Raw genomic sequence first — 16,662 nt, forward strand, 5'->3', positions numbered from 1 at the left:
TAGTGCAACAGCTTAGTTTTGTCACACAGCGTAAACTTGCCATTTCTGAATGACAATTTTATGTATTCCAAAAGCTGGGAATTTGAGTATTACCAGCAATTATCCCAGGATGTGTCTTACCTAGCAGTTTGGCTTGAGTGGTTTCAAGGGGACAGCTGCATTTTTACAGTTATGTTGTGTATTAGTTCTACAGTGCTCATGTTGTGTAAAATCAGAGTTTGCAATGAGCAATGCTACATGAACACTTCCAGTTACAAATAGAACTGTCTGCTATTGTTGTAATGCATATTTAATATATATAATTTTAGTTATATATTTTCCAAAGAGCCCAATTTAACATTTTAAATTCAAATTACACTGAATTGAAGAGAGCTGATTGTGATCTTGTATATCTGACACTTGGATGACCATCCTTAAATTAACCTTAACATGTTTAATATAACCATTTAATAATAGCCAGTTTCCTTACACACTATGTTGCTATTTATATTAATAGTGGTTTTAATGTCTTTTTTAGGTCAGTAACAAAAGTAGCAGAGTGGAGGGAGACTGTAGCAAAATTGATTTTAATGGCCTTCCATCTGTCTGCAGTTGTATCTTCTATTTGTCAAAGTTCCTCACCAGAAGGACTAATTCCAATGGATACAGACCTTGGTAAGACATTACATTTTAAAGTCTGCAGGATAGTGCAGCAGAATGTTACTAGAATGTTGTTGACAGCATTGAACTTTAATTGAATGTGTGATCTCTTTTTTTGCTTTTTAAGCTCAATTTAAGGTGAACTTAAGACCATAAGAAATAGGAACAGGAGTAGGCTGTTCAACCCTTCGACCCTGTTCAGCCTTTCAATAGGATCAGGGCTGACCCGACATTCCTCATGTCCACTTTCCCATCCTCTCCCTGGACCCTCGATTTCTCCCACTGTTCAAGAATCTGTCTATCTTGGTCTTGAATATACACCAAAGCTCTGTCTCCACAGTTGTTGTGGCAAGGAATTCCAATAGCTTGCAACTTGGAGAAGTAATTCCTCCTCATCTCAGTCTTAAATTGGCACCCTTTTATTCTGTTACTATGCCGTTTGGTCCTGGACTCTCCCAGAAGGGGAAATGTCCTCTCAGCATTTACCCTGTCAAGAACCTTAAGCATCCTATATGTTTCAATGAGATCACCTCTCATTCTTCTAAACTTCAGTGAGTAGAATCTTAATCTGTTTAGTTTTTGCTGGTAAGACACTCCCTCCATACCAGGAATTGTCTTTGTGAGCCTTTTCTGAACTGCCTCCAATTAAATGATATCTTTCCCTGAAAAGGAGGACCAAAACTGCTTACAGAACTCTAGATATATTTTCTCCAGTATCTTGTACAGTTGTAGTAAGACTGCCCTACTCTTGTACTCCAACTGTCTTGAAATAAAGGCCAACATTCCATTAGCCCTCCTGATTACCTGCTTCACCTGTATGCTACCTTTCTGTGGTAAAAACAATGACTGCAGATGCTGGAAACCAGATTCTGGATCAGTGGTGCTGGAAGAGCACAGCAGTTCAGGCAGCATCCAATGAGCAGTGTTACCTTTCCGTGTTTCATCCAGGAGTACCCCAAGTCTCCTCTTGTTGCAGTGTTAGTTGTAGTTTTTCTCCATTTAAATAATAATCTGTTCTTTTTGTTTTCCCTTTCAAAAGAACAACTTCACATTTTCCCAAATTATACTCCATTGTCAACTTTTTGCCTACTTAGTTAATTTATTAGTATTTTTGTAAACTGTTTGTTTTCCCCTCGCAACCTGCCTTTCCACCTATTTTTGTGTCGGCTGCAAATTTGGGTACTCTATATACGCACATTAATGAATATTGCAAGCAGTTACATTCCTTACACTGACCTCTGGAACCCCACTGATCATGGGTCGTGTTGTTGTTCATGCCCATTAGCCAATTCTCTATTCGTGCCAATGTGCAGGATTCTATATGTTTTGTAAAGTAACTTTACATTTCTTTGGAATTACTTGAAGCCTCCCATTAAGAGGGCTTAGATTGGAAATTTGCCATCCAAGGACTTGCATGTCCTTTTTCATGTTCTTATTTTCCTTTGTTGCTGTTTTACTCTTGATACCTTTGCTTCCAGATTTAATACAGTTCAACTTTGAATTAATCACACTCAGTCACAACACCTTCAAATCTGTTAAATCTGTAATATTGTCCTACAAACAGGATGAATGGATTGAGTGAAATCTGTGAACATCATATTTTTGACACTTGACGAATATTGTGGATACTTCTGATACTCCGAAAGTACAGAAATGGAATCGATCAGTTCTTCATACTTTCTCCAATTAACTCCATACAGGAATTCAGTCCTGTCTAGAACAAAGCAATCCACTTTGTCAGCACTTCATCCAGTAACATTGACTTCCCGCACTAGCCGCAATAGTTTGTTCTGTCTGCAGTGTATCATTGAGTCTTCTGCAGTAGCACCTCCAAAGTCCACAGATTGTGCGATCTAGTAGAGAGATGGTGATGTAGTGGCACTGTCACTGGACTAGTAATCCAGAGGCCCCAGCTAACACTCTGGTGATACCTGTTCAAGTTCAGCCATGGCAGAAGATGGAGTATGCATTCAGTTTATATGATCAGGAATTGAAAGGTATTCTCAGTAGTGTAAGTCATGTTTTAGGGAAGGAAACCTGCCAGCTTTGCCTGGTCTGGCCTACGTTTGTACCACTAAAGTAAGTCAAATCAAAACTTGGAGCAATCAAAACATACATATCCTTAAGGTACTGAAGTACAAATTGAAATATTCCATATGGTTCGTGTGTTACAGGCAATGTTCCCTCTAAGCTGTCCAGCTGCTCAGATTGACATATGCAGAATCCCCATGTGCCAGTGAATTGATATCTGTCCCGGAAACCACTACTGTGTATAGACTTTGAGGTCCTCATGGCAGCAGGAAATGTTACAGGAAACGTAGGTTGCAGGGATATAACATTTTAGTTTTGGGGAATTTGGATTTTTTAAATTCAAGATTATGTGGAAAAAGTTGGATTTGAAAACTGGTAAATACCCTTGTGACATTTCCCATTCAAAAGATATTCCAGACATTTTTTAAAATGGTGTTCGGAGATACTACTATACACTTCTGGAGCAAGTATGACTTGCTGGCTCAGAGGTAGGGATGCTGCCACTACATCATCACAACAGCATTCACAAAAATATTCTGTGTTTAGTTAAAAAGTTCGGCAATAGTGTGAAACCACCAACCAATAGGTAATCTCTTTCCATGTTGCTTGATAAAGACAATATATCTGTAGTTACTTTTATAATCGGTTTAAATTACTCATGTGGATCCCAGAGGAAAGAGGCGTTTGAAAGTAAAGGGTAAACAAGTAAAAATATTGAAATATCTATATACTTCTCTGATCAAAGGAAAAGTTCGGGAATTGAACGCGATTAATTGAAATCTATGTTTGCGCGATCATAGATGTGCTGTTGTCATGGAGGTTGATAGCAGGAAGATAGTCTTATGTTTGAGGTTTATCTGTATGTTTTTCTGACAGAAGTAGTTGATTTCTTGAAAGACCATGTGAAGCTGTTGTGTATTTGCCAGAAGCCAGAACAAGGAGTGTAAAGATTGTTAGGAACCAAGGATATTCTTGGATCCAAAGTCACTCATTAGGAATTGAGAGTGGGCCCATACTCTCCAAGAATTTCAAAATTAATGAGGAATTAAAATGATTAGGTTTGCTTGATAAAGTTTGTGGAAAAGATAGTGGTGTCCTGACAAAGTCTAAGCAAAAGACTGGAAAGCTGAGGAGTGTCATTGTGAAATGTTGAAAACTATGTCGTACCTTGGTTTGTGTGAAGTGAAAGAACCACCCCACCATGTCTGTATTCACTATGATGCCAACTCTGTCTTCCTTACCTGTTTACGTCTGTTCAAATGCCTCTTATGCATTGTTATCACATTCCCTGTCAGCGCATTCCAGGCCCCTACCATCCTGTGTGGAAAAAAAAACTTGCCTTTCACATCATTTAAATATCGCTTTCTCCCATCTTAAACATTTGCTACCTAGAATTTGACATTTCCAAACTGTGAAAAAGACTCCCCGGCTATTCACCAAATCCATGCCCCTCATAATTTTATATACTTCTTTCAGGACAACGAGAAGTTCAAAAGATCCTTCAAATCGTAACGATACTCCAGCTACCATTCATAATACTACTTTCTTTTGTGATAAAGAACAACGCATTGCAAATTTAAATAAATATAAACAGGGAAAGTAAGTTATAAAACAAAAAGAGGAAAAAAAAGTGGATTGTTTGATCTGCATTGTGGGTAGAATTTCTCCACTTTCAGTATTAGTTATTTTTTTGGGTAACTTTTAAAATGTCCTTTTTTGTAACTCTGTAATAGAATTAATTCTCCCAATTGAAGGTAATCATATTTTTATAGTTTTTATAATTTTTAAAGAAAAAAGTGTGATGACTTTTAAGATCCATGAATGAGTATTTTGTGAAGTTTTGTTATGAGAAGTTATAAGCAGATTTAATGTGAAAACAGACATGCCACACATAATCATCTTTCAGGTTTTGATTAGATCAAGCCTTGAGGTGATACAATGAGCATTCAATCCAAAACTTACTCTGTGATAGCTGGCCTAATCACTCTTATTGGTGGCAGTTAAGGTTTAAAAAAAAGGTTCTATTTCTCGGCTCTTTGTTTTTCTTTGCTTTATAAATAACATTCACCAGTAATAAAGTAAAAAGTCATACAGCAACATCTCCATGTCTTTTTAGAGACAGCCAGAAATCTACAGAAGATTCTAAATGAAATAAAACCATGGGACACAAATGATTATTTTACGCAAGCAAAACTGCTGAAAAGTGAGGAAGACCAAGAATTGGGCAAAAATGCCGTTGAGGATTGCAAAGAATTGGGCAAAAATGCCTTTGAGGATTGCAAACCTTCTGAACATTTGAGCGTGGCAATGATGGGTAAGGGTCAAACATTCAAATAAACATTTGTATATATAAGCAAAATTTTGAGATTCAACAACTGTATAAGAAAAATAAAACTTGCCTCCCTCTGTCCAGCCCTCACCCTCCATCTACCTGCCTGCACTCCCTCAATTCCTCCAACTCATCTCCCCTCTCCCTTTTGCTCACTTGTCCTCTCTCCCTCACTCCCCTTTGCCCTCCCCTCCTGCTTCCACCTTACCTAATTCCCACCCGCTTCCTGCTCATTTGGCTGTCCCCGCCCATCTCCCCCTTGCTCGGCTGCTCTCCGATCCCTCCTTCCAATTGTTCACCACCCACCCATTGAGGAACTGAAACCTCTCTTTTTCTAGTTCTACAACTCTCAAATCCTCCCAACTTCTAACCTCAATGTTACACTAAATTTGAGACATTAATGTTGGTCACACTGGGCAAAAAAAGTCAAAGTACTGGTTTAGCCACTTCAAAAAGTATTCCTGCACAAAGATAATGGTAAGAATAGTGAGGATGGCAAGTGATTTAAGTGTCAAAATACAGCATTCACTAAATCTAGCAGATTTAAGAACATTAAAAGCATAAGCGAGTGCTGTTCTTTATCTCAAAGTCTGAAATGCAAAGGGTTGGAATTTGTGATGTAGTGGTACAGAGCTCTGCTTAGATTGAGACTGAATACTGTATGTTTTTCTATACCTCAGAAAGGATATCTTGGCCTTAGGTGAGAACGGAATGGTACCAGAATACTACTTAGCTAAGAAAAAAGTAAATAATAAGTTGCAGAGGCATTTATTTCCTTGAGTGCATAAGTTTGAAGGGCAGTCTAGTTGACATGTTTAAGATGCCTAAAGAGTTCTCAGGGTAAATGAAGAGAATCTATCCTCTGGTAGGAAAGTCGGGGGTAAAAATAGAGGCATAACAGTAAAATTAGAGCTAAGTCATTCAGAAGTGGTTTCAAGAATCGCTTAATCACATCAACAGTAATGAATGAATACAACAGGACTTGGGTCCGTGAGAGGAAACCTGGAAGAGGCTTTCTTGCATAATACTTGAAGAAAAATGGTAATAATTCTGAATGCCACCTCTCATCTTCAGGATGGCAGATCCAGAGGTGGACACAAGTGGCCAGATAAGAACATGCAAGATAAGAGCTGTTTTCCCTTTTCTTTTTTATGATCAAAGCATACTGCTGACACACAACTGTGCAACGATGCACAGGTTGAATCACGTCATCAAGTTTGCTGATGATATGACTATAGTAGGCCTTGTCAGCAGGAACGAAGAGTCAGCATATAGAAAGGAGGTGCAGTGGCTAACTGACTGGTGTAGAACTAACAACCTGTCTCTGAACTGTGGCAAGACAAAAGAGATGGTTGTTGACTTCAGGAGGATGCAGAGCGACCACTCACTGCTGGACATCGGCTGCTCCCCTGTGGAGACCATGAGGAACACCAAATTTCCTGATGTACACCTGGTGGGGAATCTCACCTGGACCTTCAGCACCAGCTTCATAGCAAAGAAAGCCCAGCTGTGTCTACTTTCTGCACAGGCTGAGGAAAACCCACCTCACCACATTCTACGGAGGGTTCATCGAGTGTACCCTGAGCTACTGCATCACTGCCTGGTTTGGGAATTGCACCCGTCTCAATTCGTAAGACTACAACGGATAGCGAGGACAGCTGAGAAGATCATCATGATCTCTCTTTCCTACATTACAGACATTTACACCACATGCTGCATCCAAAAAGCTAAGGACATTGTGGAACAGCCCATACACCCCTCACTCAAACTCTTCTCCCTTCTGCCATCTGGCAGAAGATACCGGACTAATTGGTCTCTCACGGCTACTCGGTGCAACAGTTTGTTTCCTCTAAGCTAGCAGGTCCCTTAATACAGTATGATCGGATTCTTTCCCAGCTGAAATTCTTTGTATGACTTTGAATTGCTGCTAGAAAAATGTCTATTATTTATAATTTTTCTACAGTCATACTGTAACTTGTGTGTTTTGCACTCTTTTATGTACTTTGTGTGTAGTTTGTGCTGTCTTTGTAGCACCCTTGGTCCTGGAGGAACACTGTCTTGTATTTTACTGCATCAGTTGTGTATGATAGAAATGACAAAAAGCTACTACTATTATTAACTCTTTAAACTGACCAGCTCCACTTTAACCTTCAAGCTGTACCATGGGGTAATGGGGTGAAGGATTTTGAAAATTTGTGTTTCTATCTGAAGTTACTGTCGCATCAAACATGGTATATTTTACTGTGCTGTGTGACTCAGAATGGTTATGTACAAGAGGAGGCAGTCTGGACCCCTATATCTTGTTTGATTATTTGCAAGAGCAATTTACTTAGCATAAATGCAGATAGCCCTGCAATTTTTTTTCCCTGCTCGACTCATAATTTGTGCACGTGCCCCCCTACCTCCCTCTGTTCCTGTATCACCTTTATAATCGTACCTTTTGTTTTTTTTTTTCATGACTGCATTCCACATGTGACCTCAGCGACCTGTGTGTTGCATGTTTTTAAAGTCCATTTATAGCCTTTTTTCATTTGAGTATTTCAATATGAAAATAACTTTGAGCAGTTTTATGCCTTAAACAAGACAAAAGTCAATCTAACTATTGATGAAAGTTATTTAATTAAAATAAGTAAAATACAAATAAAGGTTGTAAGTAGGTATGGATAAAATAAATTTTTAGGATGAAAGTAAGATCAGTCTCTAAGATTTTGCCAATATGGATTTCTTCAAAAATTTCTCTTTCTGAAATTAAGAGATTTAAAACTTAAAGTCAGATTCAACTGTTGCTCTGATTTCCATGTTTGGTAAGTCAGTTTTTGCTAAACATATGGACTCAGCATGTCGGCAGGATTTAAAGTATGTGAGTGAGAAGGTTTCACTAGTTTAAATTAGATTCCCTACAGTGTGGGAACAGGTCCTGTGGCCCAACAAGTCTACACCAACCCTCCGAAGAGTAACCAACCCAGGCCGATTTCCCTCTGACTAATGCATCTAACACCATGGGCAATTTAGAATGGCCAGTTCACACAACCTGCACATCTTTGGACTGTGGGAGGAAACCGGAGCACCCGGAGGAAACCCATGCAGAAACGGAGAGGATGTGCAAACTCCACACAGACTGTCACTCAAGGCTGGAATTGAACTGGGTCCCTGGCACTGAGGCAGCAGTGCTAACCACTGAACAACTAGTACTGTAATTATGGCACATGAAGATTGCTTGGACTCTTGCAGCATTGGACCAATTGATTTCTATATGTCTTTTACTAACTGCTTCGTTTAGCCGAGAGCCACCTTACTGACAGTCCTGCAGCAGATGTTGGTTGCTCAAGGCCTGTTTGATGTAGGTTAGCATCATAGAGATATAACAACCTTGTGATTGATTTGTAGGGAGCTTATTTTACTTTGGCAGCTTGCTGCTGCAACAACTAAGGCAATACACTCGCTGTACCCACAATTGCAGTGCCTATAATGTCACTGTCATTGATGCAGCAGGTTGTTGTCTGCATTGAAGCACATTGCAATTAAATTAAAAGCAAATTATTGCGGATGCTGGAATCTGAAACCAAAAGAGAAAATGCTGGAAAATCTTAGCAGGTCTGGCAGCATCTGTAAGGAGAGAAAAGAGCCGACATTCCGAGTCTAACTGACCTTTTGTCAGAGCTTTGAGTCAGTTAGACTCAGAACGTCAACTCTTTTTCTCTCCTTACAGATGCTGCCAGACCTGTTGAAATATTCCAGCATTTTCCCTTTTGGTTTGCAATTAAATTAAATGTTGATGTAGAAAGCACAGTTTATTTAAAACTTATATATTTGAACTACAAGTTATGTTGATTGAAGTGTTCAATTTTTTTTGAGTAGAAGGGCGACGGCAGGAGTGTCAAGCAGGCCAGTATACAGAATAAACAAGCAGGTGGTGAATGTTCAATGGACAATGAGTGTATACTTCAGCTAAACCAGGCACGCATCCAGAGACAGAATGGTTGCTGTTCCCAATGCACAGCATTGATATCAGTAGCACTGACTTCCTGTTCCATTGCGATGGCAGACATGCTGTTTTATTTCTGGGTGAAGCTCCATCTGGTGGCACGTTTGAGTGTTCAAATGGCAGTACTAAGTAAATAGACCTAGATTATAAATTGATTCTGTCGATTCCAGCCTCCATTCATTTGTGCCTGCTGTACTGCTAAGTAGTATTCTACTTCATGAGAAAAACATAGTGCAAAGAGCAATGTATTTTTTTTACATCAATAATATCATGTTTAGTTCATTTTTCAGGAACCCATTTCGAAATTAAAAGCATGTAGCCACTTGGTGGCGCTATAATACAGTTAAGCATCTCTATTATTTGGTATTTCTCATACTACAAAAACAAAATTTATGAAAATAAATCCAGGTTTATTACTGGACAAGAAAATCTGCTAGTAATCAATTCTCGCCACCGCCTCAGCTGCTGAAATAGTTTTCCATCACGTTGGACTCTATTGAGAGTGACAAGAGCACAGATCCTACCTGGGTAGGGGATTTTGATATTTTAGATTAGATTACTTACAGTGTGGAAACAGGCCCTTCGGCCCAACAAGTCCACACCGACCCGCCGAAGCGCAACCCACCCATACATATACCCCTTACCTAACACTACGGGCAATTTAGCATGGCCAATTCACCTAACCCGCACATCTTTGGACTGTGGGAGGAAACCGGAGCACCCGGAGGAAACCCACGCAGACACGGGGAGAACGTGCAAACTCCACACAGTCAGCCGCCTGAGGCGGGAATTGAACCCAGGTCCCTGGCGCTGTGAGGCAGCAGTGCTAACCACTGTGCCACCGTGCCGCCTATCTTTTGAGTAACTTGGTACCACCACTGCAGTCAGAATAACAGACTTAATAACAGACTTGTTAAACTGGCATGTGCAGGTGATCAAGCCACACTTCAACCTGACTTGTATTTGGGGGGGAGGGGGGGGGGTGGTGGTGGTGGTGGAAGATAGGCAGTGAATGCTGGCTTATCCTGTGATTTCTGAATCCAATGAGTAATTTAGTTTGTCTCCATTTCCAGCAAAGTAAATCTGTAAACCTCACCAAGCAATTTCTTTATTTCCATGTACGGTGATAATAGGTATGTTTTCTGTGGTAGTGCAGTGTTGCCACGTGATGGTTACCTTCATTTTTTTTACATCCAGAGCAATCTGATAGGACTTTGTGCTCATAAGATGCCACATGTGAGGTGGTTGAGGTTGAACATTTTATTGGTAAGGTGTGCAAGGAAGAGAAATAAAATGTGTCAATTGCTCTTTCAACTTTGTGATTGACTTGAGTAACTTGGGAGAACCCTTTTTGCTTTCTGCATGTATCCATGACGTAGATGATGCAAACAATAAGAGTCTGAAGATTTTCTTTTAGGATAGTAAATACAAATTACGTTAAGGATGGATGCCAATAATTGTTGCTCACTGATTTTAGTTTCTAAAAAAAACACCTCTTTCAAAAATTGGATAGAGGATATCAGCCTTGTAATAATTCTATTAATAAATTAAGTAATGTTTGATTTTTATACTTGCCTTTGTTTATCATATGCAGATCAGGCAGGCCAGTTTTGCCAGGTTACTGCCCAGATGGTACTCGTATGTTGTTGGAGAAGTATGAAGGAAATCTCCTTGCTTTTAGGCTTTTTGTGTCAACATTTGCCTCTTCAGTCAATACCTGACTTAAAGGATGGGCTACTGATGATCCACCAGGTATTATTCAGAATTCTGTTTCTATTCGATATTGTTGCATATGATATCTCCATGTGTAAGTCTTTGAAAGTGGCAGGACAAGTTGGGAAAGCTGCTGAGATGATAAAACTCTTGGTTTTATAAATAGAGGCTTAAGATTGCAAAAACAATGATATTTTGATGAACAGTTTTACTTGATAGGCTATTTTTCCCAATTTAGACACCACACTTTAAGGTAAGATGATGTGGCTTGATGAGAGGGTATAAAAAAGATTTACTAGAATGGTATCAGATGAGGAAATTCAGTTTTCCTAGAATCATAGAATCCCTACGGTGCAGGCCATTTGGCCCATCAAGACTGTGCCAATCCTCCCAAAGAGCATCCCATTCAGACCTTAAATGTACATTTCCCATTAGCTAGCTCACCTAGCCTGCACATTCCATGACACAATGGGCAATTTAGCATTGCCATTCCATCTAACCTTCACATTTTTGGAGTGTGGGAGGAAACTGGAGCACCCAGAGAAAATCTATGCAGGCATGCACATGGGAAATCATGTCTCACAAACTTGATTGAGTTTTATGAAGAAGTAACAGAGGATTGATGAGGGCAGAGTGGTGAACAAGTTCTGCATGGACTTCAGTAAGGCGTTCGACAAGGTTCCCCACAGGAGACTGGTGAGCAAGGGTAGGTCGCATAGAATGCAGGGAGAACCAGCCACTTGGATACAGAACTAATGTGAAAGTGGAAGACAGAGGGTGGTGGTGGAGGGTTGTTTTTCAGGCTGGAGGCCTGTAACCAAGGATTGGTGCTGGGTCCACTACTTTTCTTCATTTATATAAATGATTTGAATATGAGCATAATAGGTATAGTTAGTAAGTTTGCAGATGACACCAAATTGGAGCTGTAGTGGACAGCGAAGAAGGTTATCTCAGATTACAACAGGATCTTGACCAGATTGGCCAGTGGGCTGAGGAGTGGCAGATGGAGTTTAATTTAGACAAATGCAAGATGCTGCATTTTGGGAAAGCAAATCTTAGCAGGACTTTTACACTTAATGGTAAGGTCCTAGAGAGTGTTGCTGAACAAAGAGACCTTGGAGTGCAGGTTCATAGCTCCTTGAAAGTGGAGTCACAGGTAGATAGGATAGTGAAGAAGGTGTTTGGTATGCTTTCCTTTATTGTTCAGAGCATTGAGCACAGGATTTGGGAGGTCATGTTGTGGCTGTACAAGACATTGGTTAGGCCAGTTTTGGAATATTGCTTGCAGTCCTGGACTCCTCCCTATTGGAAGGATGTTGTGAAACTTGAAAGGGTTCAAAAAACATTTACAAGGATGTTGCCAGAGTTGGAAGACTTGGGCTATAGGGAGCGTTGAATAGGCTGGGGCTGTTTAACCTGGATCGTCGGAGGCTGAGGGGTGACCTTGTAGAGGTTTACAAAATCGAGGGGCATGGATAGGATAAATAGACAAAGTCTTTTCTCTGGAGTGGGGGGAATCCAGAACTAGAGAGCATAGTTTAGGGTGAGAGGGGAAAGATATAAAAGAGACCTGAGGTGCAACTTTTTCACACAGAGGGTGGTATGTTTATGGAATGAACTGCCGGAGGAAGTGGTGGAGGCTGGTACAATTGCAACATTTCAAAGGCATTTGGATGGATGTATGAATAGGAAGGGTTTGGAGGGATATGGGCCAGATGCTGGCATGTGGGACTAGATTGGGTGGGGATATCTGGTTGGCATGGACAAGTTGGACCGAAGGGTCTGTTTCCGTGCTGCCCATCTCTATGACTCTATGACATGGGAAGAACGTGCAAACTGCACACAGACAGTCGTCAGAGATTGGAATTAAATCTGGGTCCCTGGTGCTGTTAGGCAGCAGAACTAACCACTAGACCACTGTGCCTCCCTGTTCAGTTCTGTTGAAGATATCAGATAAGATACATAAACAGAAGTTACTCATGTAGATTATATTATCATATTAATAAAGAAAAATATTGATACGTACTAAATCCTTTGGCATTTAAATGTATTCATGTATGTTGTTGAATTATGAAGGAAATCTCCTTGCTTTTAGACTTTTTGTGTCAACATATGTCTCTTCAGTCAATACCTGATTTAAAGGATGGGCTACTGATGATCCACCAGGTGCAGTGTGAGAACATCAAATATTCCATTGATGGAATAATGGATGTGGATTTGTTTTCTGAAGGTGCTTTTTTAAATGAAACAAGCCAGAAATCAATTTGGACACTGACTGAAATGCATTAGTTCCGAAAAGGCATATGACTACATTCAAGACCTGTGAGAAACCCTTGTAGTCTTAATGAAAAATATATTCACGCTTCTGAGTTTGACAGGTAGAGAAAACAGAACAAAACCATTAATTTTGTTTGGATATCAGGTCAGAAGAAAGCAAGCGTTTATTTCAAAAGGAAAAGGCATCTCTGAACAGGAGGCTTTTTTTTCTGTTCCATTCAGGCAAACCAGTCACCTTAGTTTGTGAAGTTTCCAAGCCAGGAGAGTTTGGTATAGAAATCTTCACATTGATAGCACTGAGAAAGTTTGTAATTTAAGGATTATGAAAGATTCATGTCATCAGATTCTGGAAGGAATAGTAGAACTATTTCAGCATTTCAAACTAAAGAAACTGGAAAACTTCAATGCGGTAAATATTCAAAAGCTAAGGTGGGATTGATAGTTCTTTGAGATTAAGTCTCTAACAGATGGTGCTGGGAAACATTGAAACTTTGTGTTTAGATCTTTCTAACTACAATATATGGCTTAGATTATTTGTTTTATACAATAAACTTATGTTCTGTTGTACGAGAACACCTGCAGCCTCCTGGGAAATTGTCCTCTAACAACCACCACTTTAGCCAACTGAAAAAATTGAATATATGATATTGAAGCCAGGTTTCATTCTGGGATCTGACTTGTACCATTTAGTTGGGATCCGATCAATATGGATACACATGTTGCAGGATCTAAATCCCATGTTTTCTGGGTGTATGTTGTGCTTTGCTTTGGTGCAGATGTGTGTTCATGTTTTTGGCATTTTGCGTGTAACTACAGATATGGAAGAAAATGATTGGTGATACAAAAGTATTCTAATTGGATTTGAACTATATGCAGACTGACTCTGGATACTGTCAACTAATAATTAGTCTACTGCAAGAACAGAAAACAAATATGGGCATGTGTAATCTGCTTCCAGGGGTAGCCATGGGCACACATATGGGCCCCAGCTATGTCTGTCTCTTTGTTGGCTACGTAGAACAGTTGATCTTCCGTAATTACATCGGCACCACTCCCCACCTCTTCCTCCGCTACATTGATGACTGCATTGGCACCACCTCGTGCTCCCGCGAGGAGGTTGAGCAATTTATCAACTTCACCAACACATTCCACCCTGACCTTAAATTTACCTGGGCCATCTCTGACACTTCCCTCCCTTTCCTGGACCTCTCCATCTCCATTAATGACGACCGACTTGACACCGACATTTTTTTACAAACCCACCGACTCCCACAGCTACCTGGATTACACCTCTTCCCACCCTACCTCTTGCAAAAATGCCATCCCATATTCCTAATTCCCCCGCATCCGCCGTATCTGCTCCCAGGAGGACCAGTTCCACCATAGAGCACACCAGATGGCCTCCTTCTTTAGAGACCGCAATTTCCCTTCCCACGCATCTCGTCCACATCCTGCACCTCTGCCCTCAGACCACACCTCTCCAACCGTAACAAGGACAGAACGTCCCTGGTGCTCACCTTCCACCCTACCAACCTTCGCATAAACCAAATCATCCGCCGACATTTCCACCACCTCCAAAAAGACCCCACCACCAGGGATATATTTCCCTCCCCACCCCTTTCCGTCTTCCGCAAAGACCGTTCCCTCCGTGACTATCTGGTCAGGTCCACGCCCCCCTATGACCCACCCTCCCATCCTGGCACTTTCTCCTGCCGCTGCAGGAACTGTAAAAGCTGTGCCCACACCTCCTCCCTCACCTCTATCCAAGGCCCTAAAGGAGCCTTCCACATCCATCAAAGTTTTACCTGCACGTCCACTAATATCATTTATTGTATCCGTTGCTCCCAATGCGGTCTCCTCTACATTGGGGAGACTGGACGCCTCCTAGCAGAGCGCTTTAGGGAACATCTCCGAGCCACCCGCACCAATCAACCACACCGCCCCGTGGCCCAATATTTCAACTCCCCCTCCCACTCTGTCGAGGACATGGAGGTCCTGGGCCTCCTTTGCCGCTCCCTCACCACCAGACGCCTGGAGGAAGAATGCCTCATCTTCCGCCTCAGAACACTTCAACCCCAGGGCATCAATGTGGACTTGAACAGCTTCCTCATTTCCCCTTCCCCCACCTCATCCTAGTTTCAAACTTCCAGTTCAGCACTGTCCCCATGACTTGTCTGGACTTGTCCAACCTGCCTAGCTCCTTTTCCATCTATCCACTCCACCCTCTCCTCCCTGACCTATCACCTTCACCTCCTCCCCCACTCACCCATTGTACTCTATGCTACTCTCTTTCCCCAACCCCACCTTCCTCTAGCTTATCTCTCCATGCTTCCAGCTCACTGCCTTTATTCCTGATGAAGGGCTTTTGCCCGAAACGTCGATTTCGCTGCTCGTTGGATGCTGCCTGAACTGCTGTGCTCTTCCAGCACCACTGATCCAGATTGTGTAATCTGCATCAGGCCTACTGCAGAGGATTAGGTGATCATTACTGTTATATTGTTCATTAGCCTAAGTATCTGAAATTTGAAGCCTGAGAATGAGTTTGCTTTGCTGGTATAAAATAAACTTAGTTTGTTGCTAATGCAAACTGTCCAGTTTCAATGAAACTTTGCCTTTTTTAAATTTTGCGCTACAACTTTCAACATTTTTGCTGCTTCTGTTGTAAGAGACTGCACTTTGTTGTATGGGTTCACTGGTTGATTATATCTTGGATTAAATAAATTTGAATAATTTTAATTTTGTGCCTTGATCTGCAACCATATCCAATATAAGTTGCAGTGAATTTGCAAACATAACTCCAAAATTAATATACACAATCAAAAGTGTATGCAATTCGTGGTCTGGAAGTTAGCATAATTGCTTCATTAGTGGTTTTGCTCCTATTTTTCTTAGAATCCCTACAGAGTGGGAGTAGGCTATTTGGCCGAAGAAGTCGACACCAACTCTCCAAAGAGCATCCCACCCAGATACTATCCCCCAACCTGTAACCCTACATTTTCCATGGCCAGTCCACCTAATTTGCACATCTTTCCACTGTGAGAAGAAACCAGAGCCCCCGAAGGAAACCCAAGCAGACAGAGGGAGAATGGGCAAACTCCACACAGATATGAGAGTATCACTTTATTAGACTTTTTTAGGTGTTTGTCACTCTCTACAAGAGCCTGTGATCTTTGGTGCATCAATGTAGTTACGAACTGCAAATAGATGAAAAGGTGTGACTTCATTGCCTTCTGTTAATGTCCAGTTTAATATTCCAAATCATCAAAATCTTGCATGAAATGTATTCTCTATTACATCTGCAATGTAGTGTGTTTAACTCTCATATCTAGCAAAGAAACTGCAAGTCGACTCCTATCAACAATAAACAATAATATTCATTTATTTGACAACATTAATTCTATAACAACAGAATACTCTATCTACTAACGCTCTACACCACAAATCTATCTTGTACTTTAACTTAACTCTGGATGATCATACCCCACCACACTAGATCTTGGCTTTGATCCATGCAGCGATGATCTTCTAGTCTCCTCCCAGCAGTCCCATGGATGTCTTTTCTTCTCAGTGGGTTGGTCTTGAGTGTTACTGCCCCTGAGTGTGGAATTGCTACAATTGTTGTACCTGAAAGTCTTAGTAAAGACCCCCTCCAAAAGTCACAGTCCAGTCAGGCTCGATCATGCTGATT

General features: G+C 40.9%; 1 protein-coding gene across 4 annotated transcripts in view; it reads left to right on the plus strand.

Moving 5' to 3' along the window:
- The window catches only part of thada (THADA armadillo repeat containing), a 367,664-nt gene that overhangs the window by 58,758 nt on the left and 292,244 nt on the right, over window positions 1–16,662 (plus strand). For all 4 annotated transcript variants that reach the window (XM_060831397.1, XM_060831398.1, XM_060831401.1 and 1 more), the window contains exons 18-20: window positions 518–654; window positions 4,787–4,984; window positions 10,579–10,736. In XM_060831397.1, coding sequence (XP_060687380.1) covers window positions 518–654; window positions 4,787–4,984; window positions 10,579–10,736 — 493 coding nt within the window. The remainder of the gene's footprint in view (window positions 1–517; window positions 655–4,786; window positions 4,985–10,578; window positions 10,737–16,662) is intronic.

The sequence above is a fragment of the Hemiscyllium ocellatum genome, chromosome 10, assembly GCF_020745735.1.
Source record: "Hemiscyllium ocellatum isolate sHemOce1 chromosome 10, sHemOce1.pat.X.cur, whole genome shotgun sequence".
NCBI lineage: Eukaryota > Metazoa > Chordata > Chondrichthyes > Orectolobiformes > Hemiscylliidae > Hemiscyllium > Hemiscyllium ocellatum.